General features: G+C 38.9%; 2 protein-coding genes across 4 annotated transcripts in view; both read left to right on the top strand.

Annotated features, from left to right (window-relative positions):
• Positions 1-3,202, top strand: part of cacna1c (calcium channel, voltage-dependent, L type, alpha 1C subunit) — a 305,644-nt gene extending 302,442 nt beyond the window's left edge. Inside the window, exons 50-53 of the mRNA XM_072455203.1 lie at positions 672-768; positions 1,756-1,864; positions 1,938-2,118; positions 2,192-3,202. Coding sequence (XP_072311304.1) covers positions 672-768; positions 1,756-1,864; positions 1,938-2,118; positions 2,192-2,578 — 774 coding nt within the window. The 3' untranslated portion in view covers positions 2,579-3,202. The remainder of the gene's footprint in view (positions 1-671; positions 769-1,755; positions 1,865-1,937; positions 2,119-2,191) is intronic.
• Positions 3,203-15,653: 12,451 nt separating this feature from the next.
• The window catches only part of tspan33a (tetraspanin 33a), a 30,156-nt gene continuing 22,644 nt past the window's right edge, over positions 15,654-23,165 (top strand). For all 3 annotated transcript variants that reach the window (XR_011928112.1, XM_072453631.1, XM_072453630.1), the window contains exons 1-2: positions 15,654-15,884; positions 22,949-23,006. Coding sequence is in view for 2 of the 3 variants with exons in the window: in XM_072453631.1 (XP_072309732.1) it covers positions 15,780-15,884; positions 22,949-23,006 (163 nt within the window). In the remaining variant the exon portion in view is untranslated. The remainder of the gene's footprint in view (positions 15,885-22,948; positions 23,007-23,165) is intronic.

The following is a 23,165-nucleotide window of genomic DNA, read 5'->3' as shown; positions in this document are numbered from 1 at the left end:
CTTACTGAGTGATTAATATCAATATGAATAATATATCCATACCACCTCACAAGTGTGCCATATCAAGAAGATGATGAGAGCATGAATATTGCACAGGTGTGCCTTAGACTGGTCACAATAAAAGGCCAGTGAGATGTTTGGTTTTGATTTATTGGGAGTGTCTGGGGGGTTCAGAAAACCTGTCAGTGTCTGGTGGGACCACCACATCCCAAACATCCCAAACATGCTCAGTGGGTGATGTGCCATGCAAGAACTGGGATGTTTTCAGCTTCCAGGAAATGTGTCCAGATCCTTGCAAGATGGAGCTGTGCATCATCATGTGTCACCACAATGACCATGTAACCAACTGAGCATGTGTAGGATGCTCTGGATCAGTGTATACCACAGTGTGTTCCAGTTCTTGCCAATGTCCAGCAACTTACGCTGCCATTTTGGTGATCAGACCAGATACTGACACACACCTGTGAGATGGGATGGGTATTATTTGCTCAGTAAGACAGATTGTGACTGATTTGTGAACAATATTTGAGATAAATGGGTCTTCTATGTATATAGAAAGAGTTTCGTATCTTTGAGTTCAGCTCATGAAAAAAAACTAAAGTGTATTTTTGCTCAGTGTACACTATTATGACTAAAGTCCTTGCTTGACTCTACCTGGTCTTGTTGTCTAGGCTTTGGCAGTGGCAGGGTTGAGTCCTCTGCTCAGACGGAGTCACTCTCCCACTTTGTTCAGTCGGCTGTGCTCCACGCCTCCAGCCAGTCCCACCGGTACTGCCCCTCACACACGCTTAACTCTACTACTGCACAAAGGCTCTCATTCAGGAGGGGCACACTTTTGATTCAGTGTAAATGGAAAAATCGGTGTAATCCCTCATTCGTCCAGGACTGTTCCATTGTAGAAAAAGATTCAGATTCAGTTGTAGTCATCTGGATAGTGTTTTTAAAAGATGCTTCGACTCTCATCCAAGAGTCATACTCAATCAGAGAGTTGAAACGTCTTGTTTTTCTAAACACATACATATTTTTCTTTTTTTTTTACATTCTTGTTTAAATTTTGATAACGGTTGAATAAAAATAAATCATGCAAGTCACATGGTGACCAACCCTCCATAGCCCTACACTATTATTCATATCGTAAAAACATAGAGCATGCATCAAACTGTGGCACTGAGACATTTGCTACACAAATCCATTAATCTTCAACCTATTTGACAAAAGATAAGATAAGATGAGATATTCCTTTATTGTCCCACATGGGGAAATGTCATTGATGCAACGCAGGTAGATACAGAAGAACAGAACAGATCACAGGAAGTTTGAAAAACATTCTCAGTAGAAGATCTCTTATAAACAAAAACCTCCCATTTCCCAACAAGGGATGGAGGGTAAAAATAATAAAGATAAAAATAAATAAATACCATTGCATGTGATCACGACAGTAATTGCACATGAATATGTGTCACGACAGTAATTGCACATGAATTGCACAGTAATTGCACATGAATCACGACAGTAATTGCACAGTAGGACTAACAGTGTTTGTTATAAAGTCTGACAGCAGCAGGAAGGAAAGACCTGCGAAATCTCTCCTTCACACAGCAAGGGTGGATCAGTCTCTCACTGAAGCTGCTCTCCAGAGCGGCTAAAAAACCCTGTTATTTACAAGAGTCTCATGTATAATCTTGAAATATACTGAGATCACTTTCTCATATAGTTTTAACACTCTAACTGTTTTAAATGTATTTGTTTTTGTAGCCCATGGCGGTGAAGCCTCTTACCAGCGGGTGCCCTCCCTGAAGCTAGAGAGCACCAGCTCCCATGAAAAGCTCAACACCAGTTTGCCCTCAGTGAACTGCGGGCCCTGGTACAGTGCATTTCTCTATGGCCTGTAATGGTGTTCTATTATTAGTGTTTACAAAGCTGTTTTTATGCGGCAGGTATAATGACAGTAATGGTAACAGCCGGGCGCCCAGCCCCAGTACCTCCGGAGTTCAGTGCAGAGCTCCAGGCAATGCTTCAGGCAGAGCCCCCCGGCCTGTCTCCCTCACAGTGCCCTCTCTGCTGGGCAAAGACTCCTGCTCTCTGTCCCATGGCAGCGCGGGAAGCCTGGTGGAGGCAGTAAGTTTGTCAAAGACAGTAGATCTTTATCTCACATCTGAAACAAATTGAATGATTTGTCATCCGTGTGCAGGTGCTAATATCAGAAGGTCTGGGGAAGTTCGCGCAGGACCCCTCTTTCATTGAGGCCACCAAAGCCGAGCTGGCCGACGCCTGCGACATGACCATCGAGGAGATGGAGCACGCGGCCAACAACATCCTGAACGGGAACACGGCTGCACTAGCCCAGGGCAGCTCCACGCCTCTCTGCAGCCTGCGGCCCAACAGTCTGGCCGCACACAGAGACCACCGGGGCAGTGAAAGCAGCATGGAGGGGCCCTCCTCTGTGGAGGAGCGGCAGGAGCTGCTGGCTCTTGGGACAGGCACAGAGGAGGACGAGGAGGACAGCTCTCTGCTCCGGCCAGAGGGCCAGAGGAACAGTGCGCTGATAGAGGACGATGAGTGTGTGACCAGTTTGTAGGAGTCAGTGCTCTCTGTGGTGCAGACTGAGGCGCTCAGCGGCGCCACCCGGAGGCCTGTCCACACTGCCTCTGCCCCGGGACGCTCAGGCAGGGACTGTGGTGGCTGTGACCAGCCCAGTACAATGTTGGTCGTCTGCGCTTGTACGTGTGTATGTTTGTAGTAAAGTATAAGCTCTATACTCTCTTCTACTGCGTGTATGCTGTGTGTCTGTGTCTCTAAAGTGCCTCACAGTTTGTCCTCAGACGGTGAAGAGCAGCCGAGAAGCAAAAAGGAAAGAAACAGGAATTCCTTTTATGGACTTCCTGGGATTTATCCGTTTTCATTTTCTTCTTTGTGGTTATTTATTTGTGTTTTATCTGGCGCCTGAGGCTCAGGGACAGACCAGCTCATGGAGGATGGGACACAAACCTGCTCTGGAGGTTATGAAGCGCTGTAATGAGAACATGGGACCACCCACTCCCTGTTTGTTCTCATCTCTCCTCTTCCAAAGCTAAGGATCCTGGAGCAAAGCCCTGCCAGCCTGGGAGCCGCCGTCACGACGCATCGCTCCCAGACAACACGGGGGGAAGGATCTGAGGGACGGACACGTCCAGGGGCCTCTGACAGAGACAGAACCACCTTGTCTTGTTTAGCGGTGCGCTCTCTGCCCCTCACAGGAAACAGAGGAGCCAGAGCAGAAACAGCGGCCCCTTCTTCTGATACCTCGAGCGCTCCTCTCTTCTCCCTCGCTCCTTCCTCCCTCATCTCTACACCGTCCTTTTCACCAATGAGTTCAAGTTTATTTTTGCTTTGATCCGCTACAGAGAGGTTTGTGTGCAAAATGTTTTGGGGCAGAGGATTTAAACTATCTAGTCAGCTACTTCCTCTTCCTTAAAACATGAGAATTTGCTCAGCCACGCCCTCCCTGTCCTGTGTATTTAATTACCACTTTATTATCGTGCAAAACTGGCTAGCCATGATATCTTGTTTTAACAATTTATCCTTGGGGTGCTGGTTTATTACATGTATTTTCGCTCCGTTTCTTTTAGGAGATTTTAAGAGGTTTTAAGTATTGAAGCAGGGCATAGTGTAGATTTCTCTATGGTAGTCTGCGTTTTAGTACAAGACAAATGCGTGAACGAATGATTGAACTGTATGTATTTTACAGGGGGGGCTTTCTGTCAATTCGTATGCACCTTTTACAGATTGTATCTATTTATTTATTTATTTTTCCCAGAGGAGAAAAATGCGTGCGAATAATTTGTGTGAATGCGTGCGCGCGTATTTGAATGATTACTTATGTATTCTGCAAATGATTTTAAGCCTAGACAGTAATTTAAGGTAGCATTCGAGTCCGTTCATGTTTGTGTGAAGGGGAGTGTGTGCGTTTGTGTATGAGATTACGGGCCTCCTTAACACAGGGTTACCATGGACAGACATGCTTCCAAAGTTGTTTCTTTTTAGTATAGTTTGACTTTTAGCCAAGCTGCTGAGAAAAGGCTGCTCTTTATGATCTAGGAAAATCCGTGTTGCGTTTTTCTTTATTTAGAAGATCGAATGAGCAACGGAGCCGACAACCCGTTGCAACTTTTTTTTATATACTTTTGTAGAGTAACAAGTACAAGGACCAGAAATGTACTGCCAATGTCAAGGGCGATGACTGAATACATTTAAAACAAATTCATTCATAAAGTTTGATTTTATAGGGCTGGTGAACAGATGATCCATTCTGTTGTGTATCTAGTCTCTCAAATCATCATTGTTTTTATCTGTTTTTTTCCTCATATTTTGGAAAACAAATGACAAAACCTAACCCAACTACTTAAAAATGAAGGATTAGCTTGTGCAAAATAGATTTAGATTTGATTGCCTGGTAGAATGTGCACAGAAGCAGATGTTTGCTTCCAGGTTTGATTCCAATTTAGGCCGATTTTCACATTTCAAAGCAAATAGATTAATGGCTAAATTTAAATAAAGATTGATTGTGGATTGGTCAGACGTACAGTTGCCAAATTTACATGTTACAGTTTTAAACATACCCATATATTGGCTTAAAACCCCCATTCATATCAAATATACTGTAATTGTAATTTTGATACTATTGGGAAGGAGTGGTTTTAACAGAAGGCGTATTAAAGAGCCATACTCTGCTTCCTGTGCCAGTAACACACTTCTGACATTAATATGCAAAATAAATGTGAGCACTCTTGTTTTTGATTATCATTTATGGAAAACTTGACTATTTGTATCAATCATTACAATAACGGACCATTGCTATGTTTTAGATGATGTCACAAAGGCTATTCATGTTTGTTGGAAGGCTGGTTCAATTTTGGATTCATATTTTTATTTCATATTTGATTTTTGTGGTGGTTTAGGGAACCTAAAATCTCGAGAGGGCCTGGCTACAGACCTATGCCCTGAGGACCCGACCCCGCAGGCTGTACCAGGAGGGCCATAACGTGATTTACCTCCATCCACGGGCCGTCAATTGGAAAACAGTTAGGTATCGATATCAGTGTGCATTGCAGTTCATTTTTTATTTATTTAATACGTACTGTTAGAAAAATTAAGATTATTACTTCAATCCTAACCATAACAGACTTGTGTCTAATCTGAACCAGACCAAGTACATCCACAATGCTTTATCATCTATGTGCTATATTTACATATACATTTACTATATATTAGATGTGCTTCACTTTAATAAAGGAGCCTTTTTTTTAATTGATAATATCAGGTCAAATAACCTTTCTTAGACAGTGGACTAACACTTCAGGTGATAAAAAGTGTGATTAAAGTAATTCGGAAACCTATGGCTAGAGGTAAGTCACATGAGGGCCCTCCTGGTACCGTGATCAGGTTCAGGGCCTCTCATATGAGGGCCCTCCTGGTAGAGGCTGCAGGGTCGGGTCCTCTCACATGAGGGCCCCCCTGGTAGAGGCTGCGGGGTCGGGTCCTCTCACATGAGGGCCCCCCTGGTAGAGGCTGCGGGGTCGGGTCCTCTCACATGAGGACCCTCCTGGTTGAGGCTGCGGGGTCCTGGTTGAGGCTGCGGGGTCGGGTCCTCTCACATGAGGGCCCTCCTGGTTGAGGCTGCGGGGTCGGATCCTCAGGGTAAAGGTCTGCTTCCAGGCTGTATTAGTGAATAGTGAATTTTACTATTGGATATTTCTTATATGCTACAATGGAATCAATTATTACAAGTAAAACTGTCTCTTCAACAAATTGCAAACATTACTATAAAACGTAATACATAAGTGATTCTGTCAATAAGGCAATGCATAATGAAAACATTATGTTAAAAAACTATTCCTCCTGTCACCCACAATGCTTTACACTGTATTACAGCTGCATTTCTTCCCCTCAAAAAGTTCTGTCTGCGTCGGTTTGGCCGGTCTGAAAGCCTCCGTGTGGTGTGAAGCGGATCTGTGTTGTAGTCTAAGTGTTGGAGATACATAGGTATTATATGAGTGGGTGCTGCGTCCCATGAGATATGCAAAAACAATGCAATAATAAGACTGTATTAATGGTCCTGAAGTGACTCTATAGTGACATGTCTATACTTAAATCAGGTACATTACAGTGCAGTATAGTAAATATTGAAGTATTTATTTTGAACCTTGTGCCAGGATGTCCACCTTCATCTTACATTGTTTGCCCTTGCGTGTGAAGACAGAGAAGTTGGTGATATTTGTGAAATTTAACACAATTTTGGTGGGATGGTAAGTAAGCGGGGAAGTCACCGGCTTATCTGATTTTTTATACGCAGTTTTCACATCTTTTCTTCAGTTTTGTTAGGGATGCATGGGTCTAACAGTGTGGTTTTCTTAATCTGTTGAATATGAACTTAAAGTAGCTATTTTATGTATTCATGCAAAGGAAGTCAGTATTTCTTTCATTATGTGACAGTGTACAGCACAGGAACAGTTTCAAAGACTAGCTGTGTATTATATTTTGGTTCAACTGTTTGGCTTGAATTCTTGGAAATTCAAACTTCATAGTTTCAGAGGTGGGTGAAGATGCCAAATGTTTTATTATATGATACATTTCCACAAATAAGTAGTGCAAGTTTCAAGTCAGTCAAACAAACAATAACATTTTGAAAAAGTAAAGAACTTGATAAAGTGGCAACTTTTGAATTAACGTTTAACAAGTCACCTGTGGCTTTTTTCCACTGGCACACTTTGGAGCAGATCAGTATGGAATGTCTCTCCACTGTGAACCGTACTGGCCCATTTAAGGGGTCTGAAGCAGACTCTGAGGTCTAGCTTCTAAAAGGTTCAGGCTCGCTTTGGCTCCCAGAAGACGAGCTAATTGGACAAGCAAAACACACTCAAGTGAAAACAAGACAGAATTTCTCACCAAACTCTTACATGATGCTGTGATAAACCGCCGTATTTCCAGTGACGGTAACTCAACTATGTTGAGCCAACAGACTTAGCAAAACAAAGCTTGTACACTTTAGCATCAGCTGTTTCCTGTTTATCGACTTGCGTCGAGATAAAAAATATAATATTTCCAGTGCATGATGCCTCATGATTAGCCAAAACATTATCCAAAATCCAGTGCATTACATAGAAATATGTTAAACATGGCATAGAAGTGCACAGAAGTGAAAAGAAGGAAAAAATTGCTGACGATAAACTGGAGGTAGTTCCTTGTTTGTTCTAGCGACCCCACAAACTTGGAATTACTAAACGTCTTTTTGTGAATTGCTGAGATCGGCGTTATGATTAAAAATACATGTTACGTTTGAGTGATGCCAGTTGACCCAATGCCAGGTCCAGAGCATGGATACACACTCCACCATTAAAATAACTATTCCAAAGCACTCTAAAGTAGACCGGTCAGACGGATCGGGACCAGTCGAAACGTGGCTATAGACTTGCGTCTTGTCCAGGTAAATTTCCCAGTTTAGCTCCAGTTTAGTCCCAATTTGTATGTGTATACAACTATGTGCACACTTAGATAAACAAATTTAACTGATTCGTCAATTATAAACGGCACTTAAATGAACTTTTTCTACAATACCAAACTTGTTCCTAAACCCACCTCTGTGTAGTTTCATCTAGCTTACAGTTTGTCCCCTTGGTATATTGAGAAAGCAGAATGATGAGCAGGACCAAATACATTTTATTTAAGAATGATTACAGATAGGCGAGTTTAAAATGGCTGCGGCAGAGTACATTCCCCATAGTTTCTGAAGACAATCGAGATATGTAAGAGGATTTTGGGCTATTTGGGCTGGAATCGAATGTGTTTATGAGTGTTTTTTATGAGGAGGGCTTTGATTTAAGGATGGTAAAATAATATAACCAAGTAATGTCTATGTGCATGGGTTTCTCTCTATAAGGGTATAAGTATTGGTCATATTGTGAATGATATTGCGTCTCACCACTAGCCAATGATTGTATTTTCTATGCCATATAAATATAGTAAGTACACAGATATAGATATATATATATACATAGTATTTAATCACCAGAATGTTAAGGAAAAGGCGGCGTTTTATTTGAGATTGTAGAGATTTTGGACATAAAAGTGTCGTAGGCCTACTGGAGTCAGTACGAGCTTCTTGTCCCTGAGACTTTAATGTTTGTGACCAAATAATTATATTTCCAAGGAGAGAGATTATATTTGAAGATGTGACAAAGATTAAGACGGAGAGGGCTAAGGCTTGTGTCAAAACAAACTATCTAGTGCTCTATCAGGGCTGTACAATATAAAAAGACATTTAAATTAGCATAATTGTTTCACATTTTGTTAAGCAAACACTGAAAATACCATGTAGAATGAGAGATTGAACTAAGAATTGAGGCCTAAATTAGAACTGAATTTGAAAAATTATAAAATAAATTGCAATAATTTGACCATAAAATCTTTACTCTATTATAATTTACAATTAAAAGTAAGCTTACTATAGCAGATTTCTGTCCCAGTACAGAGATAAAGCTGCTATGGGGTAAAAATAAGGCTGCTATGTGCTGTTTGCATCTAGTTATCCTATTAAGGCACACATATTTTCACCCATTCTTGCCTAGTGTCTTATAATTGTAATTTTCCAAATCAAAATGAATATTAAACGACTATACTTTGCATGTCAAAATGGTGCATATTATATATGTTTTCAAACCTCAAACAAAGTGTAAAAGTTTCAAAAAATTTTACCTAAAAATGACAAAATATGACCTGGGATCTCGCCATCTTATATGTGTCAGTCCTTGACCCCCCCCAAGTGCTAAAACTGAAGTGAGGTTAATCAGAATAATGAATCATGATAACACACAGCCCAGCCCCTCCTGCGCCCCCCAGAGGCTTTACCTGGGAGTGTGATCCACCTGTTTTATGTCAAATCATCACACAGAAGAAGTGTGAGCGAGTTAGCTTAAGAGTTAGCTTTTGGGGCCACACTCACAATACATTGACAACTGACAATTGAGAATTAACTGTAGGCTTTATTGAAATGTATCTTGATTATTATGCTTCATTTATCTAATCAAAACAAGTATTTCCAATTTACATTATGCAGCCCAAAGCTTTATTTTTATTGTAGCCAAATATACCTAAACTTCAGATAGATTTCAAACCTGGGTGCTTTTTGTTCAATGGCGTTTGTATCACGACAGTAACATTCTTCTGTAGCACTCTTGATTCACTCGTGTAAACGTTCAACTATTTAGCAACTTGACACCAAAACAACCAATCCAACAAAATCATGTAGCTTCAGCTGTTCTTCCAAAAGCATTTGGAGAACTTGAATCATGTTTTTGTAGAAACAATATATCGAGGGTCTCACATTAACGCAAGGAAAATGTATTATTATATTATGCATAAAATCTGCCAACACAGTAGTTTAGTGACCTTTGCACCTATGATTCTTGTATGAGTAAAGAGACACTATGTAACTTTTAAAAGAGAGGGTTTTTGCCTGGAATGTTCAAAGTATGGCATTTAAAGTCCATATGACATTTTTTTCTAATTATTACTTAGTTTGGTGGGATAGAACCTGTGTTAAATAGTTATCATAGTTTTACACCAATTAAGTTCAGTTTATGAAGAAAAAAGAAAAAAATATAAGTCAAAATTTACAGGAAGTAGAGTTCTAAAACAGAATCGCTCTGTGATGTCATCAATAAGCGACATTCCATCCAAAATGCAGCGACAATTTCCACACAACTGACACTTTTTTCTGACAGATTGAAAAATCATTGAACAAAATAAAGGTGCAAAATGATCAGTCAAATCATAACTATTGTGTAATTTCAATGGATTTTGGCCCTTGTTTACAGTTTGGTCGCTTGGTAACAGTTGTAGAGCTAACCTATGTCACATCTGCTGCTCATGCCCAACCAGAATGTTCAATTATAAATGTCAAAATTGTCAAAACAGTTTTAGTCAAATCTTAAATATAATCATGTAAGTCATCATGTGTCCTGCATTTTGAATGGACAAACCCTCCACCAGAAAAGTTACGCTGTTGGCCTTTAACAGTTCATATGTTAGTGTTTTGTAAATCTTGATCCTCCTGGACATATACTTTGCACTGAAATGTAAATAAAATAAATCACTAGTCGATCAGCCCAATTTTGAATGATTTGAACAGCGATTGGTTGAAAACTGCTGTATATTCATAGATACATTTATTAGAAAACATTTACCAGATGCCATAAATGACAAAACGTTCAAAATGAAAACGGATTTTGCGTTGTATTGCGGGATTCAGGTTTACCTCGACGTCCTGTTTGTCAAATTGTTTTATGCAGTCTCCTGTCACTGCAGCATATATTTCTATTTTCATGTAATATATTCATTGACAAGTGTTCGATTATAGTATTTAAAGAGGACTATTTTGAATATACATTTTATTTTTGGCGTTCGTAGGTGAACTAAGATAAGATAATTACACTTGGATATGAGAAGAAAGCTAACGAAAGGTCTAATCCACATCATAATATCTATTTTCTATATGGGAAAGAAGGTCTATGTAAATTTTAAGGCTATGGTGGTTGACTGGACATGAATGGAGCAAGCGCGTGCCATTGATTAACATTATTATAATGGCATCTAAACGTATTGATTAGCTTAGACGTTTATTATTGACAAGTTTCATTTATTGCGGTTTTCAGAAACTTATTCAAGGCATATTAATTGGTTTAATATTTACCGTAAATAAAGGGGCTATATTATGTTGCTATTGTTACTATTGCTAGACAAACTAATGTTACTACTTGAACACCAAGTAGCTGAAAATATCAACCAAAAATACAAAATACAACATTCAAAAACAAATTTGAATGTTGTATTTTGTACATTTGTACCCCTTTAAAAATGTAAGGGGTACAAATGTTCAGATTGATGTACAATACAAATGGAAATTTAGTGAATGAAACAAAGTACATTTTGTTTTCATCGGAATCTTTTTAGTGGAAACCCTTTCCGTACCTTTAGCTCAAACGCACTTGTGCAGGCAGAAATAGCTTATTTTAAACGCATTTAAACACATTAAGTGTAACGTTTATATTGTTTATTTGTATTCATATTCATCATAAATGTATCTCATTAGACTTTGCCAACAGAATGCTCCAAATCCCATGCGTTTTAATTACTATTTTAAGCTAACAGTTAGCACCCGCAACTAGCATAGCCCTATTCGTGAAATGGTGGAAAATCTTAATTTTCTTTTCGTTTGTTTTGTTAAAACATGTAAGGAGGATTTGTGTGCGATTGTTTTCTTTTCCACTGTTTAATCCAAACCTCAACACTAATAAAACACTAAAGCTAATGCTACGAGAAGGGTTTCCGGTACAAAACGGACACAGCAACTTCATTTTGACTTGGCAGAAAGTGTTGCATGATATAGCCCCGTTATTTAGATAACATTACAATTGATCAAGGTTTCCAAAATTGGATTTTTGATTTGTAGACAAGCTCAAAAGTCTTGGGTTTTGTTGCATGATATGTTTAGGCGCATGAATGGTTGAAAGGACAGGAGCTGGTAACGAGGCCTTTTAGCCCCTTGTTTAAAAATAGGTTTGGACGTGAAATGGGATAGAAAGACTCCCTGTTCATGTAGAAGCAAATCACAATCATTATCAAGATTGTTTATTATTTTTTATTTCACTTTATAACCGATCACCAGTCCGACACAGAGAACTCTGATGGCTGATGTTTGATTTTTGGTTTGATTTTTGGAAATTACATTTTAAAAGGTTTCAAGATTGGTTGATGCTTTTAACTCAAATTTAGATTGTATTTACAAACCTACATTGTCTATAATTCGTATAATATTTTCGGCCTAATTTGTTAATGTTAACAAACCTACTTGAGACCACAGCCTATTTTTGTGTCACTGGTGTTTGGATTGAAAAATGGCAACAAATTGTTTGCAAATTTCGACTCAAAATATTATTTTAAATTATTATTTAGGTTACCATGAATGACTACTTAAAATGGTTCTCCCTTGAATGTAAGACGTCTTAGTGTTCATATTCACACAACAGAAAGTTTTTGACCTCATTTGTTTTACTTCAGACCCAAGTTGTCTCCAGTGTGTCTTCTCCATGTGTTTGAGGAGTTCTTCAGCAGCATGCACTCATTTTGGATATGCAGCCTCCTGATGCCGCTGTGGCACTGGGAACATTATGACATAAGCAGATGTATACCTGAAGTATCGGACCACTGCTCTGTCTCCTCCGGTCCGCAGTGACCACAGTGTTATTTGTGTAAATCTGATTTCTCCACTCGCTTGAGTGTCCAAAAGCCATTGGTGCGACTGCGTGTGTTTTCTTTTTATTGAGAGACCAACGACTTTGTGTGACATGAAAGTGTGACTGTCAGAGGAAACAGTTCTGTTACTGCTGTAGCTTTGGAGGTAGGCAGCCATTTATGACTTGAGTCCTTTGACATAAGCCACTCCCCCTCGCCTTTTCGAGGGATTTCCATTGGTTCTGAGGTTCCAGTGCGACTGCATGGTCTCAGTTTCTCCTCTTTCTTTTCTAAAGGAGAGATATTGATTATTTTCAGTCATTGATTTCTTCATTTTAGATTTTAGAAAGGGAAAGAATACAAAGTAAATAAATCAGAATATGAATTCAATCACTTTTCTACACCTATTTTCAATAAAAAGTGTAATAAAAACCAAACAAAAAGTTGATTTGTAAATAGGTAATGTACAGTTTGTATCTGTAAGTTGTCAGTCTGTCATTGGTGACAGAGTCTGTCTTGCTTATAACGCACGCTACCAGTAAATAAAAAAGGAAAAAGTATATTTAGACTGTATGGTCCCCTGAAAGCAAGTTTTAAATGAATATCTGATGTATATTCCTGTAACATTGCATTTTTATCTGAGGAATGATGTTATTAAAAAATGCAAATAAATTGCATTTCCTACTGTTGTGGTTCTTTCAATTTCACTGTGTCTTTCAAAGTCTTCTCCCAGATGCAGGGCTGTTTGAGGACTTGGACTCAGACTTGGACTCAGACTTAGACTTGGACTCAGACTTGGACTCAGACTTGGACTCAGACTTGGACTCAGACTTGGACTCAGACTTGGACTCAGACTTGGACTCAGACTTGGACTCAGACTTGGACTCAGACTTGGACTCAGACTTGGACTCAGACTTGGACTCAGACTTAGACTTGGACTCAGACTTGGACTCAGACTTGGACTTGACACTCACATTTTGGACCGTGATGCTCCTGCAGCTATAGTATGTAAGATTTAATGACTCGTCCGTGTCATCAGATATGAGGTAAACATGTTCAAATCAAATACTTTTACTGGTAACAAGTGCAATGCTGAAGTACAAAAACATTGTACATGATGGACACGTTGTGTATGTTATAATGTGATGTTCGGCCCCTCCCACCACCAATCACTCACACACTTTTAGGCAATGTGAGTGTGTCTTACCTCTGGGACACAACAACAGAACTCTCTCACACACACACACACACACACACACAGACACAGGCACACATCCACACACACACACACACAGAGATTGACAGACACACACACACACACACAGACAGACAGACAGACACACACACAGACACACAGACACACACACACGCACACACACACAGAGATTGACAGACACACACACACACACACACACACACAGACAGACAGACAGACAGAGACACACACATCCACACACACATCCACACACACACGCACACACACTGACAGACGGACACATACACATTCACACACATCCACACACACATAAACACACACACACACAGACAGACTCTCTCTCACACACACACACACACACACACACACAGACATCTACACACACACACACAAACATCCACACACACATACACACACAGACAGACTCACACATATTCACACACACACACACACACACACACACACACACACACGGGAGTGAGGAGGGTTATGGCTGCGTTCACACTTGTGACTTATTTGGTTCTAAATTGAGCCCGTTTCAGACCTGATGTGGACTTTGGTCCTGTTAGTCCTTGTTTAGTCCTGATCTAGTCTAGGTGTTGTTTCAGGTTTAGTGCTGCTTTATGTGGTGAATGTGCAAGTGTAAACGCAGGTGTCTTGCCCCTGGACAAAACAACAGTATTCATTTGAGGGAGCTTGAGTCGCACCACTGACCCGTCTTCAGTGGATCTGACCACTGAACCCAGGATATTTGTGTTGGGAGCGGGGTTCAAACCAGATAAACACTCTTAACTGAACTGTTGCCCTTCAAGCAATAAAAAACACCTGAAATACAATAAGTTAAGTTCAACTTTATTGCCCCCCAGAGTCTTGAGCAAGTAGAGCTTGTGTGCAGAGACACAATACAATATTATTGTATTGAATTGTACAATACAAGCAACAAATGCATATAAATGCAAGGTAGCTGTGTGCAATGCCATACTGTGTAACACCCTGTAAACGGAATACAGTTTTCTCGATTGTTTTGATCCCTGTGTCACCTCTGACATCACATTCTCAAAACAATTAACACCCGTGTCTGAACAAAAGCACTCTGGACAAAATGATACATTTTGCATGCAAAAGGCTTTTACTCTCTCAAAACACTTAAAACATGCAGCAAAAGCAAATCTTGCCTTCAAACACTACAACTTGTTGCCAATTCAAAAGCTTTTCACACTGGACAACAAAATAAAAAATATGGCCATCAATATGAACCAGTGCAGCCTTACATGTCCTGTTGACATGCCAGTGGCATTTCCTTGCTTTACATAGTTATTCTTTACACAGAAATACTCTAAATCAGAAACAATTCCATGCCATTATTGTCAAAACTTTGGCTGAAAACTTAAATACAGAGAAAAATATGGGAATATACAGTAACAACTGTGTTCAAATGAGTCATTGTCTATTCGTTCATAACGAAAGGGCCACATGTTCTCATCCACATCGCATTCCATATTTTCTCTGGCGATGCATCGAGGGAAAAATCTCCATCTCCTATGGCGTATCCACCCTGACATTCTTCAGCACCTATTTCCTGGGCACCTATAGGTGGAGAGTGAGTGATTGCTACTTGAAGAACTGTGCAAAGGAGTTTCACACAGGTGAATCCGTGATTCAGACTTATGCAAGGAATCTATACCACCTGTGAAAAGATGTTTTCCTTTTGTTTAGCACGGGAAAACCAATAGAGTTTGGGTTTTTTGAATGACATCTGTGTTAACTGTTTTGCAAAAGGGTGTGAGAAATGTGTGAACCCAATGAAAATGTATGAACACGTTCGCAAGAGATGACTTCTGCAGTGCAAAGAAAGTAGTCATAAAGACCAAATGGCTTCACCTAAGCAGGTAAAAGCAATCGAGAAAAACTGTAATAACATTCCCATGGAGACAAGCAGAGCGCGGACCATCCACCCAAAGTTACACAGTGCACGTTTAGAGTAATAGTCGTGTTCACAGGTTGAAGCTCTGCAACATGGCCCTTCTGTCGGTCTCTTTGGCCCTGAGCATGATCCAGTAGTAAATGCGCTGTACCACGTGACGCACCTCTCCAAACGCGCTCCGGACGAGCACACGCCCCGTCCGCCCGCGCCCGCCCCGGCACAAGCGACTCATCCCGGTGTGTGGCGACCATCACGACCATCACGACCATCACGACACGGAGCTCCACGCACCGTCTCCATAATGACCATAATGATCAACTTTGTACCGAACTTCTAACGACGCGGGGACGCTTTTTTACCCTCGGCACGAGAATGGGCCAAAGACGCAGAGCTCCAGATGGACGCGACGACGAGGAGTTCACCTTTGTCAGCCCCGTGGTCAAATATCTGCTCTTCATTTTCAACTTTCTGTTTTGGGTAAGTGCAGATCTCTCCATAAAACGTCAGATGTTCAGTAGAAGCAGCGGAGGCTTGGCGCACTGAGCTAAATCACTTTGTTTCACGTTGTGTGTCAGTGTGTGGCAACTGGAGGAATGAGATGACTTTGAGCCCGATGTTTATTTGACTTCAGTTAGTCGTTAACTTTGTGGTGAAAAGTGAAACCAAGTGGAAAATCAGATTATCAGGAGCACAGTGCAACAAGCTTCCATTACAGGGTGACGAAAGTGTGTGGAATCTGAATCAAATAAAAGACTGAAATTTGAATTCAAATAAAACATTAGAGGTGGAACTTCTTATCGATTAGTCAAGCAGTCATTTTCGATTAATCCATTAGCTGATGGTGACAGGCCTTTGACCTTATGTGACCCTGGTGTGATACCAAAGGGAAGTATCCTGATGGAGTAAGGTGTATATTTAAAGACAAAGACACTTCCTGTTGGAGTCATTAAACTTTCTGCTCTCACCAAAGGCATGTTTTGGGTGTTCGATTACAAATATTCAATTATTAAATTAGTTTAGATTCATAAATTAACTTCTTTCAGCCATTCATGTTAGGATGTTTGCTGTTTCCTCTTTTAGCCGTGCAGGGTAAAATGAGCCAGCTCAGATTAAAGTCTGACTTTTGGACTAAAGTCAATCAAGTTTGTACTTGTCTTGTGAGGGAGAGGTTTATACAGACAAAATAAATATAAAATGTACTTTCCTTCCTGCTGCTGTCAGACTCTACAACAATCACTGTTAGTTCACTGTTAACAAGTGTATACTGTCATACCCATGTGCAATACTGTCTTAATCATGTGCAATAATGTCTTATTCATGTGCAATTACTGTGAAATTCATGTGCAATCTATGTGCTGTCGTGACACATATTCATGTGCAATTACTGTCGGGATCACATGCAATGGTATTTATTTATTTATTCATTTGTCTATGGGAGTTTTTATTTATTTATAGGAGATCTTCTACTGAAAGTGTTTTTCAGACTTCCTATAAAGCTTCCTATAAGTTATCTGTTCTTTTACTCCTGTATCTACTGCGTTGCAACACGAAAATTTCCCCATTGTGTGGACAAATAAAATCTTATTATTTTTGTAATAATGCACCCCCAAGTACTGGTTGCATTTTTACAAATGCACATATAAAGTATCTAATAATATATAATTCGATGAACTTGAACTTTACTATAAATGTAATAATTATCATTCTTTGTGTTTTCTGTGTTGTTGTTGTTGTTGTTGTTGTTGTTGTTGTTGTTAATTAAATGTTAAATGTAATGTGCCGGCTCAACTTACCCAGAGTGACTTTCTGGTTATATTACACCCGAAATTTTTTTTTATCATGCATTTTGTTTGTCATATTATCAGAAAATAAATCTGTAGAGTAACTATATTTAATCTTGATTCAGTCCTTTTTTGTAAACACAATAAGTGACATATTTACTCCAAACATGTATTCAATAAAATTATTGAAATAAAGAGTTCCTCTGCCACAGTGATCTCACATGAACCTGTGGGAAAATGTGACAGTTCTTTACTGTCAAATCATTCATACTCAACGGTAAACCATATATATTTATGGTTTGCTCACTGTAACTAAACGTGTCAATGCTACTGTTACTAAACTTCAGACACATTTTAAAAGCAGCAGAAAAACCTTTGATGAAAAATGTGCTTCCTTGTGAGGTGAGGTCACATACTTTGTATAAGATCAGATAAGACTGAGTCATAGCAACCGTTTCCTCTATGATGCACGCCTGCGCAATTGCGGGTGCGCCGTGAGACCACCGGTTCAAAAGACGCATCACTACTGCGTTTATTTTTGTGTAAATATCTCATGTTACAACGTGGGCACCTGCGGTTTGTGACAGGTGCGACCCTGTTAGTTTCATGAATCATATCAAAACAGCATCAGAAATCGTATTGAAGTGGCACATTTTGGAGCATGAAATTTTCAGACACATGAAAAATTAGAGGGAACATTGGTCATTGCATTCCCATAAGAATCTCATTAACACTTTCTTCAGAAGCGCTGCAGAAGCTCATCTGTGATTAGAGTAACTGAGACATTTTACAGCTAATGTTTTTGTTACATTGTGTAGTAGTAGTTTGTTGAAAAAGATTCAGTTGTAATCATCTGGACACTGTTTTAGAAAAACACAATGTTTCGACTCTCAATAAGAGTCATTCTCAATCTGCGGAATGAGTCTGACAATTCAGATACTTATCCTACTCCCACGGGCCTGTCCTGTTCAGTTTCGTTTAAAACTACTCTTCTTTGTATCCTAACAGCTCTGTAATGGGCTACCAAAATCATATTGTAGCTCCCTCATCACTGAGCATCAGAACGGCTTCTGCAGCTCCATGGCTTTAAAACACTATCGTACACGTGTAACTGGCCTCCTTAAATCCTCATATTACACCGACTTAAAACACTGTAATGTCACTTGAATATTAACAATATAATAAGACGTCTCATAGAAGACATAACACTTTTTACCTCTATTAAAGTGTCTCATTATAAAAAGCCTTTTTGATCTTATATATTTAAATTCCACAAAAGCTTCAGGCTCTTCAGTACTGACAGCAGTGCAGTTGGAAATCTATCCTTTTAAAGATAAGCTCACATAGTTATCTTAAAGATACATTCAAAAACATAATTATATTGCCTGTACCCTATAAAAAGCAAAATAAAACTGTATGTTTGCACTTGCATGATTGTGTCCATGGCAGGGGTTTTAGGCCCAGACACAGTTCTGAAATGGGGACGGGGATGTCAAAAACTCTAGCGCTTTAGAGCTCAGTGCAATATTTCTGACATGTTGTTTTTCTGATTTTGCGTGCAAATTCAGTCAAGATTACATTTTTAAATGTCATTACTTTAAGTGCTTATGCTTTTCTCTTAATTTATTTGGTGTATGTGTAACTTTAATTCAACAAAATAAAGGTGCGCTCATATGTTTATTTGTTAGATATAAAAATTGTGACAGTAGATGAGTTTTGGCCCGGTGGTTGCTGGGTAATATCGTTGTGTGATGTAATTGATTCCAAACAGGAAGTTAAATGATACACTTTATTCAGGGATAACATTTGAATAAAAATTAAAATGTATTTATCTTAACTGCATTTTAGTCCAACCTGTCAGAGGCACTTTAACCTTTATCTTGGTCAAATTTGAAGGAAAAAAAAAAAAAAATCTCTAATTCACAATCTTAACAACTAATAGATTAATCCAAATAATAATCTCTATTTTAATTACATTTTTTATTCAAATAATCATCAGTTAGCCCTATTGTAATCATATTACTAAACACAATTTCAATGCAATGTTCGTCCGATAAATTGTCATTTTTTTTCCCCCAAAATGTAAAACTTAAAAAAATAAACAAGACTAGAAAGAACAAAATAAGTAAAAAATAAAGAAGAGGATGCTTCTACCTGTAAATTAATAGAAAAATGAACGCAAACACAGTCCAAAATAAAAGTTCCATTTAATCCAATGTAGGTCAAATTTGTCCAAGTTGAGTCCAAATGTCTTTTTTCCATATCCAAAAGTGTACTACTGTAAACACAAGTGACCAGCTCAAAGTTCAGCCCTGGATTTATTGATCAGGTGCTCTGGGACTTTAGCATAAGCTGATTTCCCAGTGTTTTGTGCTCGAGCCAGTCCTTAAATCCACATGTTCAGACTCTTTTACAGACGGAGCTAGAGAGCAGGGAGCACAAACCCAGGCTGTGTCAAAACATGAAACTCCACTGCCAGGAATGCATTGTGCTCAATTGTGATGCCTTCAGGGTACACTCTCTCAGTCAGGACACTCCACACTTACAGTACGATGAGATGTTTTCTAATGTGTCATAGGGTTGAACACTATCATAGGTTTGTTTTAGTTGGAAAAAAAAATAAATCTAAGAAAAATTAGCTATTGACATTTGATAAGATAAGATTTGCATCTAGTGTTTTTAAGTTTAATGTAAAGACATGGATCAGCCTTAAAGTAACACAAACACCAAACTTTACAATCTTGGACTCAGATTTTGGCATATTCTACAGAAGAATTTGTAAATTTGTTCTAAACCTTATTTAGTCAAGTTTTTAACTAAAAGTTAAATGTTTACACCAATATCCAGTTAGGTTTAGTTTACTCATATAAAAAATATATCCAAAAAGACCTTATTTTCATATGAAAAACATTTGTTCTTATCTTTTATCCCAGCAAACAACAGAAAAGGTTTCAAATTGAGGTGTGGCCTTCCATAAAGAACTGTCAACAAACTATAGATGGACTCTGATCCCATACTTAAGTCTAAGTCAAAGGAATGAAACTATAACAATGTTTTGCCCAGATTTCTATATCTATTCCAGACTCTTCCAATTTCCATCCCCAACCGGCTGTTCGGTCGAATCCGAGTTAAAACTTTACAATTATCAAAAAAAAAGGAGGCTGGGTTTTGCCTTGTCTGAGAAAATACATTATTTCTCCTCAACTCGGAGCGTTGCTGTACTGGTGTGGCCCAGAATATGAAGCTCAATGGAAAAATATTGAGATTAATGTTGTGCCTGGGGTTCCTGTACAGGAGTCAAATGGCGGAAGTAGATAATCCTGGGGTCAAATCTGTGCTTGCAACATGGAAGGAGCTAATCAAGACATACAAACTAAGCAAATATGTTAAAACACTAAACTGGTTGGTTTATGACCAAGGGTTTTTTTTGTACCAAATAGATCTGACCTGAGATTCAAGGTCTGGATTACAAAAGGTATAAATGCTTTTCACCAGATTGCATGAAAAGCTTTGACATGTTGAGAGAATTCTTTGACTCGGAGAAAGATGACTTTTAATGGCTATTTACAAATATGGAGTTATCATTATGAAAAAATGATTGACCATTATAGCCCTTTGACTGAAAATGCTATATCAAAGTTTATAGATCAGAACTTTCAAGGGAAATAATATCTAAACTGTATCATGGCATTGCTAATCTGGACAGCTACTCAACTGAAAAAATTAAAAACAAATGGGAAAGAGAAGGTAATCTTATTCTTACAAATGAGGAGTGGGAAAATGTGTGTACATCTCAATGGAGGACCTGGAGGAAATGTTGTAAAAATGTGTCACGTTTTTTTTTTTTTTCAGTGTCCATTATTCACAAGGCACTGCAGAGTGTTTTGACATCCCTCTGAACTTTAGAACTATGGACACAATAAACGGATACCTTTGAATGTACTTTTGGCGGCAGGAAACAGGGTCATCACAAAAAAATGGATGACACTAACATCACCAACGATCAAGGACATTGTAACAGATATCAGAGAAATGGGGGGGGAAATGACATTCAGACTTAATATGAAAATTGACAAATTTGACCGACTTTGGACCAAAAGGACTTTTTGTTTTGATTTGATTGTATAATGAGTTTTGCACGATTTAAAAAGGCATGTATTTGGTTTCAGTAGTTTGGATGCTGTATTGACTCTTTAGTGGGTGAAAAGCTGCTCTGTGAGTGTAACCAGATCTGTGTGAACGAGCCTGAGAAGTGCATTATTCACTTGGAGCTCGCATACAAAAGCTCTGCAGTTCAGTGTTTAGTGTTAGTCACAGAGGGCAGTGTCTTACATTTGGTGTTTGGTGGTTCTTCTTTCTACTATTTACTCACTAATCATTTGCTTTCTCCAGTTTAGCCTCAATTTACACTTGCTTATTTGTGGGTTAAGGTCTCAGTGGTTGCTTTAAAGCGATTTACACTTGATAGTGTAACAGCATTACGTTCTACAATTAAGCATTACATTTTGACTATAGTGGTCAGAGTAATGTTGTATTTTATTAGAATATGTTTTCAGTTTTTATGTTTTATGATTACATCCACTCCCATAAGTTAGATGTCCATACTGGATTTGCAATTAAAACCGATTAAGACTTTGCATAAAATCTCCCATAACTATATATTATATATATTATTTTAATGTCTTTATCAATGCATATATTTTGTGTGTGGTTTAACAAGACTCAAATGTGTGTTCCTGGCATAAGATTTGACCTAACTTCATTAAAAAGGAACTTATATTGAACTATAACATGCGTAAATCATCAATACGCTATGTTCATTGTAAATCGCAATATTGATCTAAAACGGCTTGATAATAGAAACAGGTCTATTGAGTCCCCGTTCAAAACTGTAGGCGGCATAAACCCCACCTCTTTCATCGTTATAAGCAGCACATTGTCATTTACTTGTTTGTATTGTTGAGCAGAGCCTACAGAGGCCCAGTCCACATTCAAAAACTCAAAAGACTTTTTATCTGTCAACTACAGGGGCTTTTCTTACAAAAAAAAAAACTAGGGTTGGGTGAGCTTTCACAGAGCCGCTGGGGTGGAGCACTGGTTCTTGTCATTTCTGGAGATACTTAATACAATTAGTCTGAATGTCTCGTGAACAGTTCCTTCACCAGTTGTTCGTTCATCTCTTCCAGTTCCTTCCCTCGCTTGAGCTTGTCACGTGTCATTTCTTCTGCGTCTCTTTCTGTTCCTCCTCCATCGTTGCCTTATACACCTTCTCCATTCTCTGAGCAACTTGACTGAAGTGTGCATTTTCTGTAAGAGACTTCATGTTTTAAATAATCACAACAGATTTGACATGATGTGACCTCTTTAATACGGTCATAAATGTTACTTGACCAAACCTGTAACTATTCTGAGTCTGGATTCATCCTTCACCTTGCTGGAAAACAAAGTATTCTCATGGTGGTAGTTTATGTGAAAAGTTTAAATGACCACTGTGCTCTACATGAATAAATAAATAAAACGTTCCTTCTTCTACTTCTACTTGTTTATATCTTCCACAAAAACGTTGTTCAGATGTATTCTATTGTAAAACATTACCCATAAATATCAAATACACTGTTTTGACCAAGACAAAGGGTCAAGAATGTATTGTCATGGTCAAAAGTAACAACACAAAGACTCTGATGCCACTCCCTGCTCTAGAACAAACATTTCACTGCATTAAAATCCTTTTTTGTTTGGCTTAATCTATTGTTGTTGCAGATAATCGCCCTGGTGATGGTGGCGATTGGAGTCTATGCTCGGATCATGAAACACGCAGGTGAGCCACACAACCACACGACTCTGACACACACACGGTCTGACTCTATCTGAACCAAAATACATTGAAAAAGCAATGGCATGCTACACAGACGGCCTTTTGACCTAGTATTTACCTTCGTAGCCTAAAATACTGTGTAAAAGTAACGCTTATGTAGTC

This window comes from Eucyclogobius newberryi, unplaced genomic scaffold, assembly GCF_026437365.1.
Source record: "Eucyclogobius newberryi isolate DKJ021-1_F unplaced genomic scaffold, fEucNew1.0.hap1 SCAF_2, whole genome shotgun sequence".
NCBI classification, from domain to species: Eukaryota; Metazoa; Chordata; class Actinopteri; order Gobiiformes; family Gobiidae; genus Eucyclogobius; species Eucyclogobius newberryi.
This window is presented reverse-complemented; position numbering and strand designations above follow the sequence as displayed.